The sequence below is a fragment of the Podarcis bocagei genome (genome assembly GCF_964188305.1).
Source record: "Podarcis bocagei genome assembly, chromosome: 13".
Taxonomy (NCBI): domain Eukaryota; kingdom Metazoa; phylum Chordata; class Lepidosauria; order Squamata; family Lacertidae; genus Podarcis; species Podarcis bocagei.
The window spans coordinates 58,051,369-58,076,834 of NC_138138.1; the positions used below are offsets into that span (position 1 = coordinate 58,051,369).

The 25,466-nt window shown below is 45.1% G+C and overlaps 3 protein-coding genes across 6 annotated transcripts in view; all 3 read right to left on the bottom strand.

The window, feature by feature from the left end:
• Positions 1-25,466, bottom strand: part of LOC308572650 (uncharacterized protein) — a 50,747-nt gene that overhangs the window by 17,565 nt on the left and 7,716 nt on the right. Inside the window, exons 2-6 of one of the 4 annotated variants that reach the window (XM_081168907.1) lie at positions 24,888-25,318; positions 6,912-6,993; positions 6,632-6,714; positions 5,025-5,151; positions 3,059-4,940 (exon numbers count right to left, since the gene is read on the bottom strand). In XM_081168907.1, coding sequence (XP_081025033.1) covers positions 3,796-4,940; positions 5,025-5,151; positions 6,632-6,714; positions 6,912-6,993; positions 24,888-25,318 — 1,868 coding nt within the window. In that variant the 3' untranslated portion in view covers positions 3,059-3,795. Of the gene's footprint in view, positions 1-3,058; positions 4,941-5,024; positions 5,152-6,631; positions 6,715-6,911; positions 6,994-24,887; positions 25,319-25,466 lie in introns of those variants that run through there. The other 3 variants (XM_081168906.1, XM_081168904.1, XM_081168905.1) reach the window with 3 other exon arrangements.
• On the bottom strand, positions 19,823-21,772 carry LOC308572670 (uncharacterized protein). Its single transcript, XM_081168950.1, has 2 exons — positions 20,418-21,772; positions 19,823-20,379 (listed from the first exon to the last, which is right to left on the bottom strand). The coding sequence occupies exon 1, from the start codon at positions 21,363-21,365 to the stop codon at positions 20,496-20,498; it is 870 nt and encodes a 289-aa protein (XP_081025076.1). The 5' UTR covers positions 21,366-21,772; the 3' UTR covers positions 19,823-20,379; positions 20,418-20,495.
• Positions 21,772-24,774, bottom strand: LOC308572676 (zinc finger protein 557-like). Its single transcript, XM_081168961.1, has 4 exons — positions 24,739-24,774; positions 24,452-24,534; positions 23,130-23,256; positions 21,772-22,228 (listed from the first exon to the last, which is right to left on the bottom strand). The coding sequence occupies exons 2-4, from the start codon at positions 24,521-24,523 to the stop codon at positions 21,774-21,776; spliced, it is 654 nt and encodes a 217-aa protein (XP_081025087.1). The 5' UTR covers positions 24,524-24,534; positions 24,739-24,774; the 3' UTR covers positions 21,772-21,773.

Here is a 25,466-nt window from a genome sequence, read left to right on the forward strand (position 1 = left end):
GTGCTGATGGAATACTAACCTTTGAAAAAGCATATAAAATCAATGCCTTAACCAATTCTCCCCATTTCAATGACATTTTGCTTCAAAAGGGAAGGCAGATTTGGACACCACCATCCTCCATAATCCCTGAGGCATACAGTCATGTACACAGCACCCCTCCCTTGAGGGAAACAATGGACATCTTCTGATGGGTTTGTTCAAGCCAGGTGTTCCCAAAGCCCATCCTCCCATCCTTGAGAAGGCCAGAAGACAAGGATATGCAATGACAGTTTTATTGTTCTTTAGGTGGCGGCTACTTAAGGTGTCAGTAGGGACGTGGGTGGCGCTGTGGGTTAAACCACAGAGCCTAGGACTTGCCGATCAGAAGATCAGAGGTTCGAATTCCCACGGCGGGTTGAGATCCCGTTGTTCAGTCCCTGCTTTTCACTCTGGTGATGCGCAGCAGTATAGAGAAGCCAGAGCCAAATTGAAAAAGGGCATTCGGAACGCCAAAGCTATGTACTGCCGGAGGATCGAAAAACATTTTGAGAGCTCCGACCCTCGTCGAGTATGGCAAGGCTTGAGACAAATTACAGGGCAAAATACTAAAAACGAATTGGCTAGCAGCAGTGCGCACCTGGCTGATCAACTGAATCAATTTTTTAGCCGCTTTGAGGAGGGAACTGGAACTACCGTCACTACAGCACTGGCCACCAGCACATTATCAGAAACTACTACTGATAGACAACCACTTTTATTACAGACCTGTGACGTACAACGTGCCTTTCGGAGCATTAACATCAGGAAGGCAGCTGGACCGGATGGAATCATGGGACGGGCTATTAGGGACTGTGCTGCAGAATTAGCCGGCGTATTTACGGACATTTTCAACCTATCCCTGTTGCAGGGTTATGTCCCTACCTGCCTGAAGACATCGATTATAGTGCCAGTCCCCAAGCAGTCAGTGGTGGTATCTCTCAATGATTATAGACCAATAGCCTTAACATCTGTTGTTATGAAATGTTTTGAGAGATTGGTGCTAGATCATATTAAGGCTAGTCTTCCATCCACTTTAGACCCGTTCCAGTTTGCATACAGAAGAAACAGATCTACTGATGATGCTATTTCCATCGCCGTCCATACTGTATTGAGTCATCTAGAACGACAGGGAACCTACGCAAGGCTGTTGTTTGTGGACTACAGTTCTGCCTTCAATACAATTCTGCCAGACAGGTTATTTCTTAAAATGACCAACTTGGGTATACATCAGAAGATCTGTCTGTGGGTAAGGAATTTCCTGACTGATAGGCCGCAGACAGTGAGAATGGGACCTTACTATTCTTCTACTCTAGTATTAAGCACAGGAGCCCCTCAGGGATGTGTGCTAAGTCCCTTTCTCTATTCTCTGTACACATTTGATTGCACCCCACTGTATAAGTCCAACACAATCATCAAATTTGCGGATGATACAACAGTGGTGGGGCTCATCAGTGAGAACGATGAGACTGCTTATAGGAAAGAAGTACAGGGGTTAATTCAATGGTGTAAAGAAAATAATCTTATGCTTAACACCAAAAAAACCAAAGAACTCATAATTGACTTTAGGAGAAAGAAAAGTGTATTGTTACCATTGCACATAAATGGCGAGGAAGTGGAGAGGGTTGGTAGTTTTAAATACCTGGGCATTTATATCTCGGAGGACCTCTCATGGACTGCAAATGTTAATATGGTTGTGAGGAAGGTGCAGGGGAGGTTGTATTTCCTGAGAATGCTCAGGGGACTGAATCTATCCCAGCACCTACTTCTGTCCTATTATCATAGTACCATCGAGAGTGTCTTAACCTATAGTATATTATCGTGGTATGGGAGCAGCTCTGAAACGGATAAAAAAGCTTTACAGCGAACAATTAAAATTGCCCAGAACGTTATTGGGCTCCGACTACCAACCCTGGATGAGATCTTCACGTCTCGCATCTTGAAGAAGTCACATAATATTCTGAGAGATCCCACCCACCCTGCTCACAACTTCTTTGAACTATTGCCTTCGGGCAGAAGATATAGGACAATGAAAACACGAACCACACGCCTTCTGAATAGTTTCTATCCAAGAGCTCTGATTGCACTAAATAATGATCTCAGGGCCAGTTGCAAGGTTTAGTAAGTAGGGAGTGGAAGGAATGAGATAGGTTTTAGGTTATGTTATGTTTTTAATAGGTCATGCTATATTCTGGATTATGTTATGTTTTATAGATTATGTCTAAATAGGATGAGAGTTCGGAGATACGTGCAAATGTATATGTGAACCCGGTCTTTGGGTGGGTGTTTGATTTTCGTTGTTGTGTATACTGTATATATACGGACAATGACAATAAATTTATCTAAATCTCCTGCCAACCTAGCAGTTTGAAAGCACGTCAAAGTGCAAGTAGATGAATAGGTACCGCTCTGGCGGGAAGGTAAACGGTGTTTCCGTACGCTGCTCTGGTTTGCCAGAAGCGGCTTAGTCATGCTGGCCACATGACCCGGAAGCTGTACGCCAGCTCCCTCGGCCAAAAAAGTGAGATGAGCGCCGCAACCCCAGAGTCGGTCATGACTGGACCTAATGGTCAGGGGTCCCTTTACCTTTACTTAAGGTGTCTGGAACTTAATCTGGTGTCTGGAACTTAATCTGATAAGCGGGGCAACTTAACAAACTTGGGTATCCTCACAACTCTCCTCCCTCCTTGTATACCAGTATACCTGAAGGAGCGTCGCCACCCCCATCGTTCTACCTGGACACTGAGGTCCAGCTCCGAGGGCCTTCTGGTGGTTCCCTCCCTGCGAGAAGCCAAGTTACAGGGAACCAGGCAGAGGGCCTTCTTGGTAGTGGCACCCTCCCTGTGGAACGCCCTCCCACCAGATGTTAAAGAAATAAACAACCATCTGACCTTTAGAAGACATATAGAGGCAGCCCTGTTTAGGGAAGTTTTTAATGACGATGTTTTAATGTATTTTTAATCTTTTGTTGGAAGCTGCCCAGAGTGGCTGGGGAAAACTAGCCAGATTTTTTTTTTTGGGGGGGGGGTATAAATAAATTATGCTGATGATGTATCAGTGATGTATGCATGATGCTTCTGGAAATGCATTCTGGGTAGTATGTAACCTATGTTTGGGGTTCTTACTCCTTGTGGGGACCTATTGCGCAACAATAAAGGTCGTGGTCTACGGACTGCTGTATTTCTTTGTTACTTGGCTAGAACTTCCTCCTTTTGCTCACCGCAGAGACCTGTGGGGACTTGCACCCCAACAAGCTGGTCTGCTGAGTATCCTCGCACCCCGGAATTTCCCCTAACATTTGAAAACAGAAACAGGAGGAGCAGCTTGTAGGAGAAAAGGGTTGTGCCATGGGAAATGGAGCAAGCTGGTTTTCTCCTGCTGCAGAGGTTAGGACTGAGGCCATTGATTCAAGTAACAGGAAAGGAGATTTCAGCTAAACAGTAGGCATAACTTTCTATCAGTAAGAGCTAATTCACTACAGAACAGACTGCACCAGAAGTTGCTGGACTGTTCTTGATTGGAGGTTTTTCAGCAGAGGCTGAATGGCCATCTGTCACAGACAGTGCTATTTTTCTAGAAAAATGGTGCCAGAACACACCACAAACTGTCCCTTGTTCTTTGAGAATGGCAATGGCAACCCACCTGAGAGGTGCCAGAGCAAAGTTCTGGTGAACTCCAGTTGAAAAAAACCAAACACCTTTAGTTGAGCTTCCTACATTGCAGGGAGTTAATCTAGATGACCCTCATAGTCACTTCCAACACTATGATTCTGCAATTCAACTATTCTCCCTGCTGTGAGTTCTTGGATGGAATGTGGGCTTGGCCCTCTGAAGCTATTTCTGCATTCCAAGCGCTGTTATGGTTTCTCCCCATATGGATTCTTTGATGGGAAGTGAGATGGTCCTTTCTACTGAAGCTCTTTCCACAATCCAAGCACTGATACAATTTCTCCCCTGTATGGATTCTTTGATGGGAAGTGAGATTGTCCTTTCTACTGAAGCTCTTTCTACAATCCAAGCAGTGATATGGTTTTTCCCCTGTATGAATTCTTTTATGGAAAGTCAGATGGACACCTTTTCTGAAGTTCTTTCCACATTCGAAGCATTGATATGGTTTCTCCCCTGTATGAATTCTTTGATGGGAAGTGAGACTAGCCTTGTGAATGAAGCTCTTTCCACATTTGAAGCATTGAAAACATTTCTCCCCTGTATGAATTCTTTGATGGGATGTGAGACCAGAGCTCTGATTGAAGCTCTTTCCACATTCCAAGCACTGATATGGTTTCTCCCCTGTATGAAGTCTTTGATGGGAAGTGAGGTAGGATCTCCGACCGAATCGCTTTCCACATTCTAGGCACTGATACGGCTTGTGCCCTGTATGAATACTTTGATGGGAATTGAGATTTTGCTTGTGGGTGAAGCTCTTGCCACATTCCAAACATTCATAGGGTTTCTCCCCTGTATGGATTCTTTGATGGAACGTGAGATTGCCTTTTTGACTGAAGCTCTTTTCACATTCCAAACATGGATAGGGTTTCTCCCCCGTATGAATTATTAGATGGAAAATGAGACTTTCCTTGCGGGAGAAGCTCTTTCCACATTTCAAGCACTTATACGGTTTCTCCCCTGTATGTATTCTTTGATGGGAAGTGAGATTTGTCTTCCAACTGAAGCTCTTTCCACACTCTTGACACTGAAATGGTTTCTCCAGTGTATGAATTCTCTGATGGGCATTGAGACTTCCCTTCCGGTTGAAGCTCTTTCCACATTTCAAGCACTGATAAGGTTTCTCCCCTATATGAATTATTTGATGAGAAGTGGAAAGGGTGTGAGAGCTCTCTCCACACTCCGCATATTTATGTGGTTTCTGCACTGTGTTGATTTTTTCATGGTCTCCCCTGTTATTCCTTCCCAATTCATCACCACCTGCGATGAAGAGACAAATGGATTAGAACCTCAGAAATAAATAGAATTTCAAAGCAGATATTATCATCCAACTTGGAGCCTTACCAAGGGAGGCCATGATCCCACGATTCTCCTCCATGACTTCCTTATGCAAAGCTCTCTGGTAAGGATCCAACAACGCCCACTCCTCCTCCGTGAAATGCACAGCTACATCTTCAAAGCACAGAGGACCCTGAAAGGAAAAAGACAAGGGTTCTTCTCTAAGGCAGTCTAAAGATTATCTACTACACTTTGCGGTGTGGTTTCCTGCCTGTTCATTGCTGTGTTGTGTTAATTGCAATGGAGATACTAAAAAATGCTGAGCAAAGGTCCACTACGCTGTACCACTTGGTCCCTGCAGGGATGGCGCTGAGGGTTGGGCACCACTAAGGAGCTGGGGTAGAATTCAAGGCTTGTAAATAGGTAAGAGGGAGGTGGTATTACTGACATGGCTTGCAATTTTTGGTATAGAAAGTATCAGTCTAATATGCAGAGATCTTTCCTATTCTATTGATTCAAGAAGGTTCTGGAAACTTGTCTGGGTCTCACAGGCTAGAAGCTACTACAAGCTGCAAGCGGCAAGTGACTGTTGTTGTTGTTGTTTAGTCGTTTAGCCTTGTCCGCCTCTTCGTGACCCCCTGGACCAGAGCACGCCAGGCACTCCTGTCTTCCATTGCCTCCCGCAGTTTGGTCAGGCTCATGTTTGTAGCTTCGCAAACACTATCCAGCCATCTCATCCTCTGTCGTCCCCTTCTCCTTGTGCCCTCCATCTTTCCCAACATCAGGGTCTTTTCCAGGGAGTCTTCTCTTCTCATGAGGTGGCCAAAGTCTTGGAGCCTCAGCTTCAAGTGACTAGCTGGTCAGCAATTTTTCCATTCTGCCTGGAAACAAGCAGAAGGTTCCTGATGTTTGGGTTACTCCTTCAGAGAAGCTGAGTACAGCTGGTTGAAGGTGGCCCTGTTATTTTTCTATCCCAAGGCCATGCTGCCTATAAACAGAGCCCAGAAGAAACCTAGGCTTCATTTTTCTCTATCTTTCTTCCTGGTGGGGTGATCTGTACATAGTATGTCTGAGTGCTAAGTTCTTAGTCTTATTTTAAATTTAAGATTTATTTTTTTATATTGCATCTGGATTCTTAAGTACTATGCAAATCCCAAAGAGTTGAATTCGTGAATAGTTATGTTCATTTCCCTTCAGTAAATAATACTGGATGAAGCTCCTGCGCCTGGTCTGTTTTTGGGGACCCTTCATTGTGTTTAGTTTGCCAACAATTTGTGGAAGTGTAGTCTGGATCTTAGTCTGAATCTTTATGGGGCACATCCTAGACAATTACAAGGTGACTGGAAGGGTCACAAATGGAAGGATCTCCTCTCTCCTCACCCCATCTGCTATTTTTTGGGGGGGGAGGGGTGGGTTGTAAGTTCTTTGTGGTGTAAGTGGGCATTATTGTCTTGGAAGATGTTTACTAAGGCTAATTCATGCAGAAGATCACTTAAGGTAAGGAGGCTGTTTCCTTATTTTCAGCAGATAGACCTCCTTAAATGGCACTTTCAGCCTTTGTTTGGGACAGCTTTGACAAAAGCAAAGAGGAAGGGAGATATTTCTTCATTCCCAGAGGAACCCTGGCTGCCCCACTCCTGAGCCTCTTTCCCCACTAGGCTCCTTCCTCCTACCTGATCTGCTTCTGCGGCTGCTGATTCCTCTCCACCACCAGGAAAAGACGGGTGAGGAGGTCTTGTTGGCATTCTTCTTTCACCTGAGAGACAAAGGTAGGTGGGAAGCCAGGAGTGCATGCTTCTCTGAGATGTACATTTTGACGGTTGTACCTATTTCACAGCTTTGTTGTGCACTTTTGGGCCCAAATGTCTCCCCCCCCCAAAATTGAAAGAACTCACAGATTACTTTCAAAAGCAACAGAAAGACCAAACGGAGAAGAAACTCCTTCCTCCTTACCTAGTGAACTCTCTCTCGTGTTCAACGGAGTCCTCTCTGCCTCAGAGTAATTGGAGCCCATTTCTGCAACCAGATCCTTTTCCTGAAAGAGCAACAAGGATTCAAAACTGGAGAGAAAGGCTAGAGAAGGAACAGCAGAATCAAAATCTTTAGGGGTATCAGATATCTTCCCTTGGATACTTTCTAAAAAAGGATGGGCCATTAGTAGAGCATTTGGGGATGTTCTCCGTCCTGTTGGAGCCCCTTGGGAGCATCCAGAGGAAAGTCTCTCTCACCTGCTTCCTCTCCTCCGCCTGACTCAGGAGGAAACCTTCGGCCAGGGCCACTGCCTGGGAACTGGTCTCCGCTCCGCATTCCCTCACCCAGCTCTCCATCTCCGCTGGAAGGACAGCCAGGAACTGCTCCAAGATCACCATGTCCAGCATCTCAGCTTTCGTGTGCCTTTCTGGCTTCAGCCATTGAAGGTCAAGGCAGTAGAACCGGCTGCAAACCTCACGGGGTCCTTCAGCCTCCTGGTAACGAAACCAGCTGAACTGTTGGCTCTGCACCTCTGAGCGGAGGGTGTCCTCCTCTTCCAGGATCTTCTGCCCAAAGATTTCCCAGAATCTACCACTACTCCCATTGACAATGCCATGGCCTCTTCCTGCTCCAGGGTCAGCTAAGTCTTGCTCATCCATCTTTTGGAATAATAATAATAATAATAATAATAATAATAATAATAATAATAATTTATTATTTATACCCCGCCCATCTGGCTGGGTTTCCCCAGCCACTCTGGGCGGCTTCCAAAAGAATATTAAAATACTATGATACATCAAACATTAAAAGCTTCCCTAAACAGGGCTGCCTTCAGATGTCTTCTAAAAGTCTGGTAGTTGTTGTTCTCTTTGACATCTGGTGGGAGGGCGTTCCACAGGGCGGGTGCCACCACCGAGAAGGCCCTCTGACTGGTTCCCTGTAACTTGGCTTCTCGCAGTGAGGGAACCGCCAGAAGGCCCTTGGTGCTGGACCTCAGTGTCCGGGTAGAACGATGGAGGTGGAGACGCTCCTTCAGGTATACTGGACCGAGGCCGTTTAGGGCTTTAAAGGTCAGCACCAACACTTTGAATTGTGCTCGGAAACGTACTGGGAGCCAATGTAGGTCTTTCAAGACCGGTGTTATATGGTCTCGGCAGCCGTTCCCAGTCACCAGTCTGGCTGCTGCATTCTGGATTAGTTGTAGTTTCCGGGTCACCTTCAAAGGTAGCCCCACGTAGAGCGCATTGCAGTAGTCCAAGCGGGAGATAACCAGAGCATGCACCACTCTGGCGAGGCAGTCCGCGGGCAGATAGGGTCTCAGCCTACGTACCAGATGGAGCTGGTACACAGCTGCCCTGGACACGGATTTAACCTGTGCCTCCATGGACAGCTGTGAGTCCAAAATAACTCCCAGGCTGCGCACCTGGTCCTTCAGGGGCACGGTTACCCCATTCAGGACCAGGGAATCCCCCACACCTGCCCGCCTCCTGTCCCCCAGAAACAGTACTTCTGTCTTGTCAGGATTCAACCTCAATCTGTTTGCCGCCATCCATCCTCCAACCGCCTCCAGACACTCACACAGGACTGTCACCGCCTTCACTGGTTCTGATTTGAAAGAGAGGTAGAGCTGGGTATCATCCGCATACTGATGAACACCCAGCCCAAACCCCCTGATGATCTCTCCCAGCGGCTGCATGTAGATGTTGAAAAGCATGGGAGAGAGGACAGAACCCTGAGGCACCCCACAAGTGAGAGCCCAGGGGTCTGAACACTCATCCCCCACCACCACTTTCTGAACACGGCCCAGGAGGAAGGAGCGGAACCACTGTATAACAGTGCCCCCAGCTCCCAGCCCCTGAAGACGGTCCAGAAGGATGTTGTGGTCGATGGTATCAAACGCCGCTGAGAGATCCAGCAGAACTAGGAAACAGCTCTCACCTTTGTCCCTAGCCCGCCGGAGATCATCAACCAGCGCGACCAAGGCAGTTTCAGTCCCGTGATGAGGCCTGAATCCCGATTGGAAGGGATCCAAATGGTCCGCTTCTTCCAGGCGTGCCTGGAGTTGTTCAGCAACCACTCGCTCAATCACCTTGCCCAAGAATGGAAGATTTGAGACTGGGCGATAGTTGGCCATACTGGCCGGGTCTAAAGATGGTTTTTTAAGGAGCGGTTTAATAACCGCCTCTTTCAGCGGGTCTGGGAAGGCTCTCTCACGGAGGGAAGCATTCACCACCCCACGAAGCCCATTGCCCAGCCCTTCCCGGCTAGCTTTTATAAGCCAGGATGGGCCAAGTTCTGACTGTCTGAATTAGAGGTGCTGGCAAATTCTACAAAGGAAATATATTGTTCTGTTATAAAATTGACCTGCTGTCAGGAGAATAGAACGGTTCTCTGAGCAAGTGTGGATGAGTCTTGCTAGGAACCAGGGCTGGACTGTACCAGAACCCAGGCTGTGAGTACCACAAGGTCCAGGTTCCAGAATGACAACATAGCGCTTGGCTCCAGGCTCCTTCTACAGCTCAGGAGCAAGGGGTTTACTCATGAGTATGCAGTCCTTGATACTCCTCTGATGATGGCAGCTATGGCTAGTTTATGGTCTGGAAGGCCATATTGTATGAGATTATTTGGAAATAGCACAGGTCTCTGGCTCCATGTTGCTGATATTCCCTATGGAAACACAGGAGGGCCTTTTCTGGCTCACCCCCCCCCCCACCTGCAAGTAGTGAAATCAGAGGGAACCAGGCAGAGGGCCTTCTCGATAGTGGCGCCCTCCCTGTTAAACTCCCTGTTAAACTTCTTTCCCATTTCATTCTGGAGGTCCTTTCTTAACCTGAAACTGTTCTTAACCTGAAGCACCACTTTAGCAAATGGGGGCTGCTGTTGCGCCGCTGGAGCACAATTTCTGTTCTCATCCTGAAGCAAAGTTCTTAGCCTGAGGTATTATTTCTGGGTTAGCAGAGTATGTAACCTGAAGCGTATGTAACCCGAGGTACCACTGTATTTTCCTACCAGAGAAAAACACACAATTTCTACATTCAGCTACCTTCCAAAATTCTGTTCCTGCTTCAGAAACTCAGTTATGATCTTTTCACCTGGTCAGTGCCTAGAATCCATTCAGTGCGTTAGTCCATTTCGGGAAGCCTCCCCCCCTGCTGCCAACGTCCAGGCCAAGCTGCGCTTGATTTAAGGAGCAGGTAGAGGAAAGAAAGTCGGCTTCGTGGAGGGAGGGGGGAGGGGTCTCAGCTCCCCGGCTCTGGACCCGAGGGGATCTTTGCAATGCCCTCTCTGTGGAGATGCCCTGGAAACGGGCCCACCATCCCGCGGCCACATTATGGGCTGGGATCCCTCTCTTGAGTCATGGCATAGTTATACCTTTTCTCCAATGAGCTCAAGGGGGTATCCATGGGTCTGTAGCTGCACACCTCCTGGGATGGAGCCCCCGCCCTGGCTTTGCAGAGATGGAGGGGGAGGACCCTGGGCTCCCTCATTTGGGGGTCGGTGGGGGTGGGCAGGGGACCCCTCTTCTCCCCAATGCCCCCTCCGGGGGAAGAGAGAGGAGACTCACCAGAGCGCAGAAGGCGCCGCCGAGGCAGCATTTGCAAAGGAGACGACAGCCCCCTCCCCATTCTTGTAGGAAGGGGGGAGGAAAACGAGGACCTGCCCCCCCCCCGCGACACATTTATATCCTGTCCTCTCTAGGAATGCAGCTCAGCTCCTTTTAACCCTTGGCAAGCCGTGCGCACCCATCTATTGAGTCCTGCCAACTTTGTCCATAGTCGCAGAAGCACTTCATTACACCATGGCCGTAAACCCGTACGTTAAATCGATCAAATATACGCTCAATATATAACTTTGAAATTATGTTACTGGTTTATGTATGAACCCTGTGTTTTATGAATGGATCGGTATTTTGGGAATTACCAAATATTGACTAGTGGGCAGACCATCGACCTCTGCCCTACGAGAGGGACCTGTTGCCACAGGGAGAGTTCCAACCTCCAGACTTCTGGGTCCTAAGGGAATTAGGACTGACTGACCGTCCACCTGCCCCCCCCCGATATTCCCACAGACAGCCCACCCAGAGCATCCACAAATTCACCTGGCGAGCCTCCCTCAGGTGGGCAGGTAGAAAGAAGGCAGATCCCCTAGCCGGACAGGTACTGGACTTCCTGCCCTTCCTGAAGGATGCCCTGGATCAAAGGTTCCCCTGCAACACCCTCCACACACACACGTGGCAGGGCAGCCTTGGGCTCAGGTGAGCAGGAGTCCCTCTGGGTTCCCTCTGCCTGCTCCAACGCTTCTTGCAAGGAGGCAGCACAACTAAAACCACCCACAGGGCACAGGTTTCCCTCGACACAGTAGTGAAGGTGCCCACAGGTCCCCCCTTGGAGCCCCTCCAGAAGGACCCCTGAAGCTTCTGAGCTGGAAGGCTCTTTCATGGGTGAGCATTAACCTGCAAGGAGTTAGGTATCATTCAGAGGGATCCTGTCATGCTGTGATGAGACACCACCTTCTGTCGGAAATCAAGCCTTTATCAGGAGAAACTGGCAACTCTCCCAGGCACCCGGCTTGGTCTCCTGGTGACCTCCCTGTCTGCTTTCCCGGCAAGATCGCGATAGGCGATCCTTCTCAGCTTGAGAAGAACACCCCCCCTCTTTCCTGCCCCCCCTGGCAGGGGAAAGAGATAGACAAAAACATATCTACATGCTTTTATTTCTGTCTTTGCAGCGTTACAAAAAACATGACTGCTCTCTTCAAACTCCAGCAGTCGAGAGACAAACACTTCCTGTACTTCCTGTACAAGAGCAAAAGGAAGAGCTCATATTACACTCTGAGCTAATTCCGGTGCTTCGCACTGTGAATTGACTGTCCCTCTGTTTCCCACGGAACAGTCCCAACATTCCATCATGTGATGTTTTCAAGCTACCAGCAGCTCGCAGCTGCATTGCTTCAGTATCGTAACACCTTCACCCTGAAGGCTAATTCCATCTTCCACAGGGCTCAGGTGGTGGTCCTCCCTCCTTTTCTCTAAGCCAAATCAGAGATGGAGGATGAAGGGCTCACTCTAGAAGGGTGCAAGCCCTCAGGATCCACCTCAAGTGTGTGATGAATAAATGATCAAAGATAAATGCATTCACGCATACACGGGTGCAGAAGGACCCATGCACAGACTTCGGCTACCCTAATATCTGTTGGAAAACAAACTCTGCCAAGAATGTAACGTGCGACATTTTCCTTCATGTCTTGCTGATGATTTCAGTTCCCAGAAGGTGGAAGAAGCAACAAGGGGACCATCTATTATTTATTAATATTTCTTGTTTATTGAATTTAAATAGCACCCTACATTCAGAGGTCTCAGGGCAGTTCATAAACAATATCACAATATATAAAATCAAATAAAAAACCACAGCGTCTCGAAGCTACCAGCATGAGTTTGACCAAACTGAGGGAGGCAGTGGAAAACAGGAGTGCCTGGCATGCTCTGGTCCAGGGGGTCACGAAGAGTCAGACACGACTAAACGACTAAACAACAACAACAAAAAACCACAACCCAACAAAAAAAAAACCCCAAAAGAGCCACATTCTAAAAGGGTATTGGATGTCAATAAGACCAACCAAAGGTCTGGTTAAAAAGGAATGCTTTTGCCTGGCACCTAAAGGCGTATAATCTGTCTTGACCCGGCCCTCACCAACAGGGAGGAACTGATCAACAAAGTGGAAGTATTCGGACACTTGGGAGGAAGTGAGCATGCTCTCCTGGGTTTCATGATTCAGAGGAAAGAGAAATCTGAGTGTAGTCTGGACTTTAAGGAGGCCAATTTCATTTTTTTTAAAAAAATATTTTTATTGCATTTTTTCCCAGATATAGACAGAAAACAGAAAAAGAAAGAAGAAAAAAAAAAAGTATAAAAGAAGAAAAAGAAAAATCATAACCCTTCAACAGCTTGTTCCAACATTCCATCGAACTTCCCCACATCTCCCGCACAATGCATTCTTAATAATAAATTTATCAGCAAATTGTAACCTTGTTTCATGTGTTTCTTTGTTACTTCCAATTGCAGTTCAAGTTTAAATCCCTTATTGTCCAATTACTCTAAAAACAAAAAGTATTATCCTTTTTAACATTTAAACTTTGATCCCTTCAATATTGTTTTCCAATTTCATAAATATTACACTCTCATTGCTGGGGCTAGCATTTCAAATTATGCGTCATTTTATAAATCATATAACTTATAAAGTTTTTGCAAATAATTCTTAAATTTTTTCCAGTCCTCCTCCATTGCTTCTTCTCCCAAGTCTCGGATTCTGGCAGTCATTTCGGCCAACTCCATATAGTCAATCAGTTGCGTTTGCCACTCTTCCAGCGTGGGTAAATCTTGAGTCTTCCAATATTTGGCGATCAAAATTCTTGCTGCAGTGGTAGCATACATAAAAAACGTTCTATCCTTCTTTAAAACCTTTTGGCCGACAATACCCAAGAGAAAGGCTTCCGGTTTTTTAGGGAAGGTGTACTTAAACACCTTTTTTAACTCGTTGTAGATCATTTCCCAGAAGGCCTTCACTCTTGGACAGGTCCACCAAAGGTGAAAGAATGTTCCTTCAGCCTCCTTGCACTTCCAACATTTATTATCAGACATATGGTATATCTTAGCAAGCTTGACTGGGGTCATGTACCACCTGTATACCATTTTCATAATGTTTTCTTTCAAGGCATTACATGCCGTAAATTTCATACCGGTGGTCCATAACCTTTCCCAGTCTTCAGACATAATATTGTAACCAATGTCTTGAGCCCACTTTATCATGGCTGATTTCACTGTCTCATCCTGAGTATTCCACTTAAGCAGCAAGTTATACATTCTCGATAAAACCTTGGTCTTTGGTTCTAATAACTCTGTCTCAAGCTTCGATTTTTCCACCTGGAATCCTATTTTTTTATCCAACTTAACAACCTCGTTAATTTGGGCATAATGAAACCAATCTTGCACCTTTTCTTTTAAGTTTTCAAAGCTCCGCAACCTCCAATTGTCACCAACTTTTTCTATTAGTTCCCAATATTTCGGCCAACCGGCCTCCATATTGTGTTTTTTCCTCGCCTTAGCCTCCACTGGTGATAACCACCTCGGAGTCTTAGTTTCAAGTAAGTCTTTGTATTTCAGCCAGACCATAAAAATTGCTTTCCTGACAATATGGTTTTTGAACATTCCATGTGCTTTTGCCTTGCCGTACCACAGATACGCATGCCATCCTAACGAATTGTTAAAGCCTTCCAGGTCTAGGACATCTGTATTCTCTAATAAAAACCAATCTTTCAACCAGCAGAAGGCTGCCGCCTCATAATATAACCTTAAGTCTGGCAGGGCAAATCCCCCTCTTTCTTTTGCATCAGTTAGTATTTTAAACTTTATTCGGGGCTTTTTGCCCTGCCAGACAAACTTTGAAATGTCCCTCTGCCACTTTCGAAAACATTCCACTCTGTCCACGACCTGCAAGGTTTGAAATAAAAACAACATTTTTGGCAAAACATTCATCTTAACAGCAGCAATTCGGCCCAGCAAGGAAAGCTTCAGTCTCGACCATGTTTCCAAATCTTTCTTAACCTCTGACCAGCATTTCTCATAGTTATCCTTAAACAGGTTCAAATTTTTAGGCGTCAAGTTTACCCCCAGGTATTTCACCTTCTTAACCACCACTAATTCTGTTTCCTTCTGAAACTCCTCTATTTCTAAAGGCGTCAAATTTTTCCCCAAAACTTTAGTTTTTTGTTTGTTCAACTTAAATCCTGCCACCCGACCAAATTCTTGTATCAGTTCCAAAACTCTTTTTGTACTAGATTCTGGCTCCTGTAATGTTATTACTAAGTCATCTGCAAATGCTTTCAGTTTATATTGTTTCACTCCGACCGTAATCCCCTGTATTTGCCGGTCCCTCCTAATCATGTTCAGCAACACCTCCAGGACTGATATAAATAGTAGGGGGGATAGTGGGCACCCCTGGCGTGCTCCTTTTTCAATATGGAACTCCTCTGTCACCACATTGTTCACTATCAACTTAGCTTTTTGTTCTGAATAAATTGCTTCTATACCATTTTCAAACCCCCGTCCCACACCCATCCCTTCCAAGTTTTTTTTCATAAATTTCCAAGAAATATTGTCAAAGGCCTTCTCAGCATCGATAAAAATTAACACTGCTTTAGTGTTAATATTTGTTTGTAAAAGTTCCAGAATATCGATTATATTCCGAGTATTGTCAAACAAATGCCTGCCAGGAAGAAAGCCTGCTTGGTCCTTATGGATTACTTCATTTAAAACCTTTTTCAATCTACTTGCCAAAATGTCTGCAAATATTTTATAATCCACATTTAGGAGTGAGATGGGACGGTAGTTCCTAAGTTGAGTCTTTTCAGTTTCCACTTTAGGTATCAATGTGATGAAAGCTTCTTTCCACGTTTCCGGTGCCCTTCCTCCCCCCATAATCTGGTTGCAAACCTCCATTAGTGGTAGAATCAAGTAGTCTTTTAATGTCTTATAATATTTGGAGGTAAGCCCATCTGGGCCTGGAGATTTGCCCAGCTGCATATTCTGGATGGCATCCTCAATTTCCTGTTGTGTTATTTTACAATTCAAGATTGATCTCTTCTCCTGAGACAGTTCTGGTAAGCCATTGAGTTTCAAAAATCGTTCCATCTCAGACACTTCCTCAGGCCCTTGTGTATACAACTTTTTGAAGTATTTCTGGAAACACTTTCTAATTTCACCTGGTTTCTGAATATTTTTCCCTTCCACCTCTAGATTGGTAACATAATTAAGTTTCTGTCTTTTTTTCAACTGCCATGCCAGCAGTTTCCCACATTTATTTGCTGACTCAAAGGATCTTTGTTTCATTTGTTTGATTTTCCATTCCACTTCTTGATTTATCAATTTCAAATATTGTGCCTGATGGAATTTAATTTCTCGCAAGATCTCTTTGGATTTTGGTTTAGATCTCAACCTTTTTTCTCCGTCTCTTATCTTCTCCAATATTTTATCCTTTTTCCCATTCCAGAGCTTCTTCTTAATTGTATTTTGTTGTATCAGAAACCCCCTCATTACAGCTTTACTGGCGTCCCAGATTGTTCTTTTTTCCACTGAAGTATTCAAGTTGATTTCAAAATAGTCTTTTAAAGCTCTTTGGGCCTTCTTTACGATCTCTTGATCTCTAAAGAGGGTGTCATTCATTTTCCATCTGAAGGAACCGGCTGGTGTAAATCTCAATTCCATCTTCAGGGCATTGTGGTCGGAGCAAGTCTTTGGGCAGATTTCCACTCTTGTAGTCTTCGGTGCCAGCCCTCTAGTTATCCAAATTTGGTCGATTCTCGTCCATGATGAGTGAGCCTCAGAAAAGAAAGTTCCCTCTCTACCTAGGGGGTTCCTTGTCCGCCAGATGTCAATCAAATCCATATTGTCTGTCAGTTCAAAAAAAGTTTTCGGTAGTCTGCCATCCTTGGTTAATTGATTTTGTGACTTATCCATCAAAGTGGAGACCACCCCATTCATGTCTCCCATCATAATGATGTTCGAATAGTCCAGATAGTCCAGTAGTGTCTCATGTAGCTTCTTGTAAAATTCTGCCTTCCCCTCATTCGGTGCATAAATTCCTACTATCAAAACTTTTTCTCCTTGGGATTGTATTTCAATTGCCAAAATTCTCCCTTGCTCATCTTTAAACAAAAATTTCGGTGCTAGGCTCTCCTTTACGTAGATCACCAGGCCCCTCTTTTTTACTTTGTCTGATGAAATAAATTCTTGGCCTAGTCTTTTGTTAATTAGTACTCTCCTATGGAGCCTAGTCACGTGAGTTTCTTGCAAGCAAATTATATCCAAATTTTCCTTTTTCAAAATATGGAAGATCCTTTTACGTTTTTCCGGGGAATTTACGCCATTAATGTTCCAGCTGTACAGCTGCAGAGACATCCTGTATCAATCTGTTGTTACTCTTTATGGGGTGTCCTCCTTTTTGTCCGGATCCGAGGGAGATGGTGTTGGTTCAGGTCTAGGCTGTGGCAGAGGCCAAGGTGCTGCTGTTCCCTTCTGAAGATCTTCTCCGTTGTCGTGCAGGAACTTCTGGTTGTCCTCCTTTGATTTAATTCTAACCTTCTTTCCTTTGTATTTAAATGATATGCCTTGTGGGAACTCCCACCTATAAGGTATTCCGTTGCCTCTCAAGAGTCTTGCTAGGTCAGTGTAGATGGCTCTGAGATCCAATAGTTGTTTAGGTATATCCTTGTAAATTTCCACTCTTCTGTCCTGGATCTCAAGTGATTTATTAAAATGAAGGTCAAGTATTTTGTCTCTCTCCTGTTTAGTCTTTAAGATGATCAGGCAGTCTCTGGGTCTGTCCTTTCTGGTTACACTTCCCAGTCTAAATGCCGTTGTTATTTTAAAGTCTTCGTCTTCCTTTATTCCCCAGAATTTGGAGAATTCTACTGTCAAAAAGCCAGTCAAATCTTCTTTTTCAATCTCTGGGATAGAACGTAATCTTAAATTATTTTCCCTGTTTCTCAACTCCACCATAGACAGGTAGGCCTGCTGGTCACTGATGTGCTTGTGTAACGGCCTTACCTCTCCTTTCAATTCATCCACTTTTTGGGTTGCTTGGTCAGCTTTCTGAATTGCTTGGTCAGCTTTTTCGTTGGCAGCTTCGGCCAATTTCCGATTCTCAGACGTGGCCTCTTTTAAGTTCCCAATTGTTTGTGAGTGCTGTGCCACTTGTTCAGTTAGCTTTGTAATGGATGATGTGGCTAAATCAATTTTTGCTGATTGGTCATCAACCTTCTTATTTAAGATTGCTAATTGTTGTAGCATTTCCTTCAGAAGTGCATCAGATCCACCTGCAGCCATATCCTCTATTGCTGGTTGTTCAGCTCCTTTAAGTTCAGCTGTTGCTGAAGGTTCAGTTCCCTTCAGTTCAGCTACTGTTGGAAGTTCAATTCCCTTCAATACAGCAGGGACTGATGATCTGCGTGACTGAGAAATCAGGGTTGTTTGCACAAGCTGGCCTTTTGTTGCTTTCGTTTTAGATCTTGTTTTCGGTTGGCCACTCATTCCCCACCTGTCTATGAGTCAAGGTCAAGCTGTCAAAAGTTCCATGGGAAGGACAGGCCTCAGTGTAGATAACAACAGCGGAGAGACAAAACAAAGTTAGTTCCCAAGGTATTGTAAATCCCAATCTCCACTAGAGGGAGTACAGTTGGAGGGAGAACAGTTGGAGTTCAGGAAGGAAGGAAAAAAGTTATGGTCGCCATTACAGTTCCTGCAAGTAAATAATTTTCCAAAAGTCCTTAAAACTTTTTTCACTGGCAGAGCCCTTCCAAAATTGCCACAAATATCACCTCTCCAGGCACAAGATACAGTTACTTAGTTATATGGTCCCAAGTTGCCTCTATGTATCTGTTTCAATTTTATAAATTGTATCAGCAAAGGACATTCCTTTTCCCCTGCCACCCCGAGGCTGGGTCTTGAACTTTAAAGTCCACCAAAGGAGAAGGTTCCAAATTGCTTCCACTCTGTAAAATAAATTAAAAAGAAAACTTGCCTTTCATTTCAAGCCTCAGTACTGTCAGACGCATAATACTTCCACTTTAAAGTCCTTTTTCATTGCGTCCAGCCTGTCAGTTCCTTTGCCTTTGATCTATAAGCTTTGCCGGAAGACGGACTTCCTGTTTCTCGTCATTCCGCTTTCAGCCAAATTCAAATCTTGAAAGTCTTAATTTGTAAGGTCCCAATTACTCACGGATTGTAGTTTTCCAAATTTGTAAATTTCAGGAAGAAAGGTCAGCGCTGATCGGCAACAGCAGCGCGGCTTCACTCCGTTGACTGCGAAACGACCCTCAGCGCCGCTACCCCCTCCGCGATCCGGAGCCCCGTTACGGGGTCCCTTCAACGTTTTAGGGGCTGCTTCTGGCACCCGCCGGGTCTCAGGACCACAGGCTTCTACCCCCTGTGGTTTTCCTAGGTGGGTCTCCGCTTCGCCGTAGCGGACGACCCGTTTTCAACGGAGCTCCCCTCTCCTTACAAGGAGCAGGCAGCCATTACCGAACGCGCCGCCTCCGGAAGTCTAAGGAGGCCAATTTCAAAGAGGAATAAGTACGAGAGAGATCCCACGGTCAGGAATGCTGAAAAAGAAGGGAGACCAAGATGGAGGGGAGTTTATTGAAGGAGAAATATTGAAGGCCCAAATGCAGACAATTCCAGCAAGAAAGAAAGAAAAGAGGGAGGCATCAAAGGAAACCAGTGTGGCTGCAGAAGAAGCTGACAGATGAGCTCAGATTGAAGAAGGGCATTTATAAGAAATGGAAGAAAGGACGTAGAAGTAGCTAGCAGGGTGAATGTCGGGTGGACTAAAGCTCAGAATGTGCTCAGCTTACAAGAGAAGTTAAAAAAATGTCCAAAGTAAGAGGAAGAACAAGCAAGTGGTAGGTCCTCTGGGTGGCGAAAACAGAGAAAAGCTCTTGGGTGACAGAGAAAAGGCAGAACGACTCAACACCTACTTTGCCTCTGTCTTCACCCAAAAGGAAAGTGATTCCCAGCCTGGTGATGACAGAATAAACAATGCAAGGAGGAGCTGCAGCCCAAGAGAGGAAAAGAGGGGGGAAGGGAACTCCTAGCTATTTTAAATGAATTCCAGGGCCTGAGGGGCTGCATCCAAGAATAGTATAGGAGCTTCCTGATATAATGTCAGAGTTTCTGTCTATGATCTTTGAGAATTCTTGGAGAACAGGTGAGGTCCTGCAGACCAGAGGTGGGCTAATGTCCCCGTTCTCAAAAAGGGGTAAAAAGAAGACCCTGGTAACTACCAGCCAGTGAGCTTGACATCGATACCAGGGAAGGTCCTAGAGCAGATAATTCAATAGCTAAAGGGCTATGCCATGGAAGATGGAGCAAGATGATTTTTTCCTGCCGCAGATGTTAGGACTGTTTGAAGTCATTCTCGAAAGAAACAGAAAAGATGATTGTAGCTTTAAGAACCTTTTCTGTGAGTTCTGGGTTTGGTTTTCTAGGCTGATTAGACACAGCTGGTGATGTGTATAAAAAAAAAGGAGTCACAGTTTGAATTTTACCTGCGGAGAGAGAACAGCCACATGCTTTGTGTTTGTTCGTTTTTGTATAGCTGTAATATAACCTTTGTTTGAGTGTTTTACACTGGTCTCATGGTCCTGTCGTCTGCCAACAGAAGAAACGCCCCCTCCCTAACAAGAACTGAAGCAATTGACTTCAAGTTACAGGAAAGGAGATTCCAGCTAAACAATAGGCATAACTTTCTATCAGTAAGAGCGATATCACTGTAGCACATACTCCACTAGAAAGTGCTGGACTGTTATTGGTTGGAGGTTTTTCAGCAGAGGTTGAATGGCCACCTGTCATACACAGTGCTATTTTTCTAGGAAAAAAGTGCCAGAACACAGCATGAACTTCTCCCTTGCTCTGGTGAGCTCCAGTTCAAAAAAACTCTTAATTGAGCTTCCTGCATTGCAGGGAGTTACATGACCCTCAGAGTCCCTTCCAACACTATGGTTCTGCAATTCAACTATTCTCCCTGCTGTGAGTTCTTGAATGGAAAGTGGGCTTGGTCCTCTGAAGCTCTTTCCACATTCCAGGCGCTGTTATGGTTTCTCCCCATATGGATTCTTTGATGGGAAGTGAGAGTCTTGCTGTGTCTGAAGCTTTTTCCACATTTGAAGCACTGATAGGGTTTCTCCCCTGTATGAATTCTTTGATGGGAAATGAGATGGTCCTTTCTACTGAAGCTCTTTCCACATTTGGAGCATTGATAGGATTTCTCCCCTGTATGAATTCTTTGATGGGAAGTGAGACCGGAGCTCTGATTGAAGCTCTTTCCACAATCCACGCATTGATATGGTTTATCCCCTGTATGACTTCTTTGATGGGATGTGAGTCCAGAGCTCTGATTGAAGCTCTTTCCACATTCCAAGCATTGAAAAGGTTTCTCCCCTGTATGAATTCTTTGATGGGAAGTGAGACTGGCTTTGTGGATGAAGCTCTTTCCACATTCCAGGCACTGATATGGTTTCTCCCCTGTATGAATTCTTTGATGGGAAGTGAGACTGGCTTTGTGGATGAAGCTCTTTCCACATTCCAGGCACTGATATGGTTTCTCCCCTGTATGAATTCTTTGAAGGGAAGTGAGACTGGCTTTGTGGATGAAGCTCTTTCCACATTCCAGGCACTGATATGGTTTCTCCCCTGTATGAATTATTTGATGGGAAGCGAGGTAGGATCTCCAACCGAATCTCTTTCCACATTCTAGGCACTGATACGGCTTGTGCCCTGTATGAATACTTTGATGGGAATTGAGACTTTGCTTGTGGGTGAAGCTCTTGCCACATTCCAAACATTCATAGGGTTTCTCCCCTGTATGGATTCTTTGATGGAACATGAGACTTTCCTTGCGGGAGAAGTTCTTTCCACATTCCAAGCACTGATGTGGTTTCTCCCCTGTATGTATTCTTTGATGGGAAGTGAGATTTGTCTTCCAACTGAAGCTCTTTCCACACTCTTGACATTGAAATGGTTTCTCCAGTGTATGAATTTTCTGATGGGCAGTGAGACTTCCCTTCCGGTTGAAGCTCTTTCCACATTTCAAGCACTGATATGGTTTCTCTCCTGTATGGATTCTTTGATGGGAAGTGAGATGGCCCCTCTGAGTGAAGCTTTTTCCACATTCTAAGCACTGATGTGGTTTCTCCCCTGTATGAATTCTTTGATGGGCTCTAAGTGTGTCCTTTTCACTAAACCTCCTTCCACATTCCAAACATTGATAAGGTTTCTCCCCTGTATGAATTCTTTAATGGGAAGTGAGACTTTCCTTCCAACTGAAACTCTTTCCACACTCTTGACATTGAAATGGTTTCTCCCCTGTGTGAATACTCTGATGGGTTGTGAGGCTTTCCTTCTGGGTGAACCTCTTTCCGCAATCCAAGCACTGATATCGTTTCTCCCCAGTATGAATTCTTTGGTGGGAAGTGAGACTATACTTCCTGTTGAAGCACTTTCCACATTCCAAGCACTGATACGGTTTCTCTAATGTATGAATTCTCTGATGGACAGTGAGACTTTCCTTCCGGGTGAATCTCTTTCTACATTCTAAACACTGATATGGTTTCATCCCAATAAGATTTGTTTGATAGGAAGTGGAAAGGGAGATGGAGCTGTCTCCATACTCCAAATTTTTATATGGTTTCTCCACTGTGTGGATTTTGCCGTGGTCTCCCCAGTTCTTCATTTCCAATTGATCACCACCTGCAATGAAGGGAGAAATGGGTTAGAACTTCAGAAATAATTGGAACCCCAAATGATTGGACAATGCTAATTTACTCTTGTGATAGTGGAAGAACGGGAATGGGTTAGACATGAAGTGTTACTACAGGGTTCACTGCCTGTGTTGACTGGTATTCATGGACATATTTGTGGGAACCAGATATGTGTAAAGCCTGGCTCTTTTCTTGAATGGATTTTGTTGGGCCCAGTCATGGAATTTTCTGCATCTCTATTGTCACTCACCTCTTTGTTGCTCCATTTCCAAGGCCCATAGTCTCTTTGGTCAACCAAAAACAGACAGAAGCAAAAGCAAAAACTCAAATCCTGACAGAATCTACTTTCACTTTCCTAAAAATTCTGAAACTACAGTGGTACCTTGGGTTAAGTACCTAACTCGTTCCGGAGGTCCGTTCTTAACCTGAAACTGTTCTTAACCTGAAGCACCACTTTAGCTAATGGGCCTCCCGCTGCCGCCGCAGAACGATTTCTGTTCTCATCCTGAAGGAAAGTTCTTAACCCGAGATACTATTTCTGGGTTAGCGGAGTCTGTAACCTGAAGCGTATGTAACCTGAAGTGTCTGTAACCCAAGGTACCATACATTTATAAAGGCCTGGGCAGTTGGTTTTAAAGCAGCCTGATCATGGTTTTAAAAAGCATAACTGGAAGAGGAATTTTCACAGATGAAACAATCCATACCCTCCATTTAAGGTGACCTGTGCCCTGCTAGGATACCAGGTGCAGTAGGTGGTTCTGTTGAGCTTCATCCAAATCTGGCAGACTTTTCAGTTTGCTCTCTCTCTCTCTCTCTCTCTCTCTCTCTCTCTCTCTCTCTCTCTCTCTGGAATTTCAAAGCAGATATTATCATCCAAGTTGGAGCCTTACCGAGGGAGGCCATGATCCCACCATTCTCCTCCATGACTTCCTTATGCAAAGCTCTCTGGTAAGGATCCAACAACGCCCACTCCTCCTCCGTGAAATGCACAGCTACATCTTCAAAGCACAGAGGACCCTGAAAGGAAAAAGACAAGGGTTCTTCTCTAAGGCAGTCTAAAGATTATCTACTACACTTTGCGGTGTGGTTTCCTGCCTGTTCATTGCTGTGTTGTGTTAATTGCAATGAGAAGACTAAAAATGCTGAGCAAAGGTCCACTACGCTGTACCACTTGGTCCCTGCAGGGATGGCGCTCTGAGGGTTGGGCACCACTAAGTGTTTTTGGATGATGAACTGGTAAACAAGTCTTAAATACCGGACCAGCCAAAAAGGAGCTGGGGTAGAATTCAAGGCTTGTAAATAGGTAAGAGGGAGGTGGTATTACTGACATGGCTTGCCATTTTTGGTATAGAAAGTATTACTCAAATATGCGGAGATCTTTCCTATTCTATTGATTCAAGAAGGTTCTGGAAACTTGTCTGGGTCTCACAGGCTAGAAGCTACTACAAGCTGCAAGCGGCAAGTGACTAGCTGGTCAGCAATTTTTCCATTCTGCCTGGAAATGAGCAGAAGGTTCCTGATGTTTGGGTTACTCCTTCAGAGAAGCTGAGTACAGCTGGTTGAAGCCAGCCCTGTTATTTTTCTATCCCAAGGCCATGCTGCCTATAAACAGAGGCCATAATTCCTCCATCATAGATGTGAGTTTTTTTATATATATATTGCAAGTGGATTGTTAAGTACTATGCAAATCCCAAAGAGTTGAATTCGTGAATAGTTATGCTCATTTCCCTTCAGTAAATAATACTAAATGAAGCTCCTGCACCTGGTCTATTTTTGGGGATCCTGCATTGTGTTTAATCTGCCAACAATTCGTTGAAGTCTAGTCTGGATCGGTATGGAAGGGTCACAAATGGAAGGATCTCCTCTCTCTGCACCCCGTCTGCTTTTTTTTGGGGGGGGGTGCATTGGGGAATCTTGGCCACTGTTTTTATGGTATGTCAATTGCTTAGAAGCCCATCGTTGCACTTAATTATAAATATATAAATAAAACTGCAAATACTGATAAATAATAAAAGCAACATTGAGAAGATTACTTAAGGTAAGGAGGCTGTTTCCTTATTTTCAGCATAGACCTCCTTAAATGGCACTTTCAGCCTTTGTTTGGGACAGCTTTGACAAAAGCAAAGAGGAAGAGAGATATTTCTTCATTCCCAGAGGAACCCTGGCTGCCCCACTGCTGAGCCTCTTTTCCCACAAGGCTCCTTCCTCCTACCTGATCTGCTTCTGCAGCTGCTGATTCCTCTCCACCACCAGGAAAAGACGGGTGAGGAGGTCTTGTTGGCATTCTTCTTTCACCTGAGAGACAAAGGTTAGTTGGAAGCCAGGAGTGCATGCTTCTCTGAGATGAACATTTTGATGGTTGTACCAATCATTGTTTTATTGTGCTCTTCTGTTTTTTTTTGGCCCAAATGTTTTCCTCCCCCAAATTGAAAGAGCTCAGAGATTACTTTCAAAAGCAACAGAATGACCAAACGGGGAAGAAACTCCTTTCCTCCTTACCTAGTGAACTCTCTCTGGTGTCCAACCGAGTCCTCTCTGTCTGCCTTGGATACTTCCTAAAAAAGGATGATCAATTAGTAGAGTATTTTAGGATCTTCTCCCTCCTGTTCAGAGTTCCCTGGGAGAATTAAGAGGAAAGTCTCTCTCACCTGCTTCTCCACCTGCTTCCTCTCCTCCGCCTGACTCAGGAGGAAACCTTCGGCCAGGGCCACTGCCTGGGAACTGGTCTCTGCTCCACATTCCCTCACCCAGCTCTCCATCTCCGCTGGAAGGACAGCCAGGAACTGCTCCAAGATCACCAGGTCCAGCATCTCAGCTTTTGTGTGCCTTTCTGGCTTCAGCCACTGATGGTCAAGGTGGTAGAACCAGCTGCAAACCTCTCGGGGTCCTTTTACCTCCAGGTTGCAGAGATGTCTGAACTGCCGGCTCTGCCCATCTGAGCGAAGAGTGTCCACCTCATGCAAGAGCTTCTGCACAGAGTTTCCCCAGAATCCCCCACTGCTTCCAGTTTCCATGGCATGGCCTCTTCCTGCTTCAGTGCCAGTTGAGTCTTGCTCATCCATCTGTGCTCTCAGGAATCCTGCAAGAGATCGGAAGGAACCTTTTTTTCTGCCATTTTCTGTAGGTTCGAATTAAAGGTGCTAGCAAATCCTACAAAGGAAACACACTTTTTCGCTATAAAATTGACACATTGTAAGGAGAAGAGAAATGTTCTCTGAGCAAGTGTG

What these genes read in the sequence shown, in the direction of transcription:
- LOC308572670 (XM_081168950.1), bottom strand. Translation starts at nt 21,365, where the DNA reads ATGTTCCATCAAAGAATCCATACAGGGGAGAAACCCTATGAATGTTTG.
- LOC308572676 (XM_081168961.1), bottom strand. Translation starts at nt 24,523, where the DNA reads ATGCCAACAAGACCTCCTCACCCGTCTTTTCCTGGTGGTGGAGAGGAA. An exon ending in CAGCTGCAGAAGCAGATCAG is followed by an intron (nt 23,257 to 24,451) that starts GTAGGAGGAAGG and finishes TTTTCCTTTCAG; the next exon opens with GGTCCTCTGTGCTTTGAAGA. An exon ending in TGGGATCATGGCCTCCCTCG is followed by an intron (nt 22,229 to 23,129) that starts GTAAGGCTCCAA and finishes CCTTCATTGCAG; the next exon opens with GTGGTGATCAATTGGAAATG.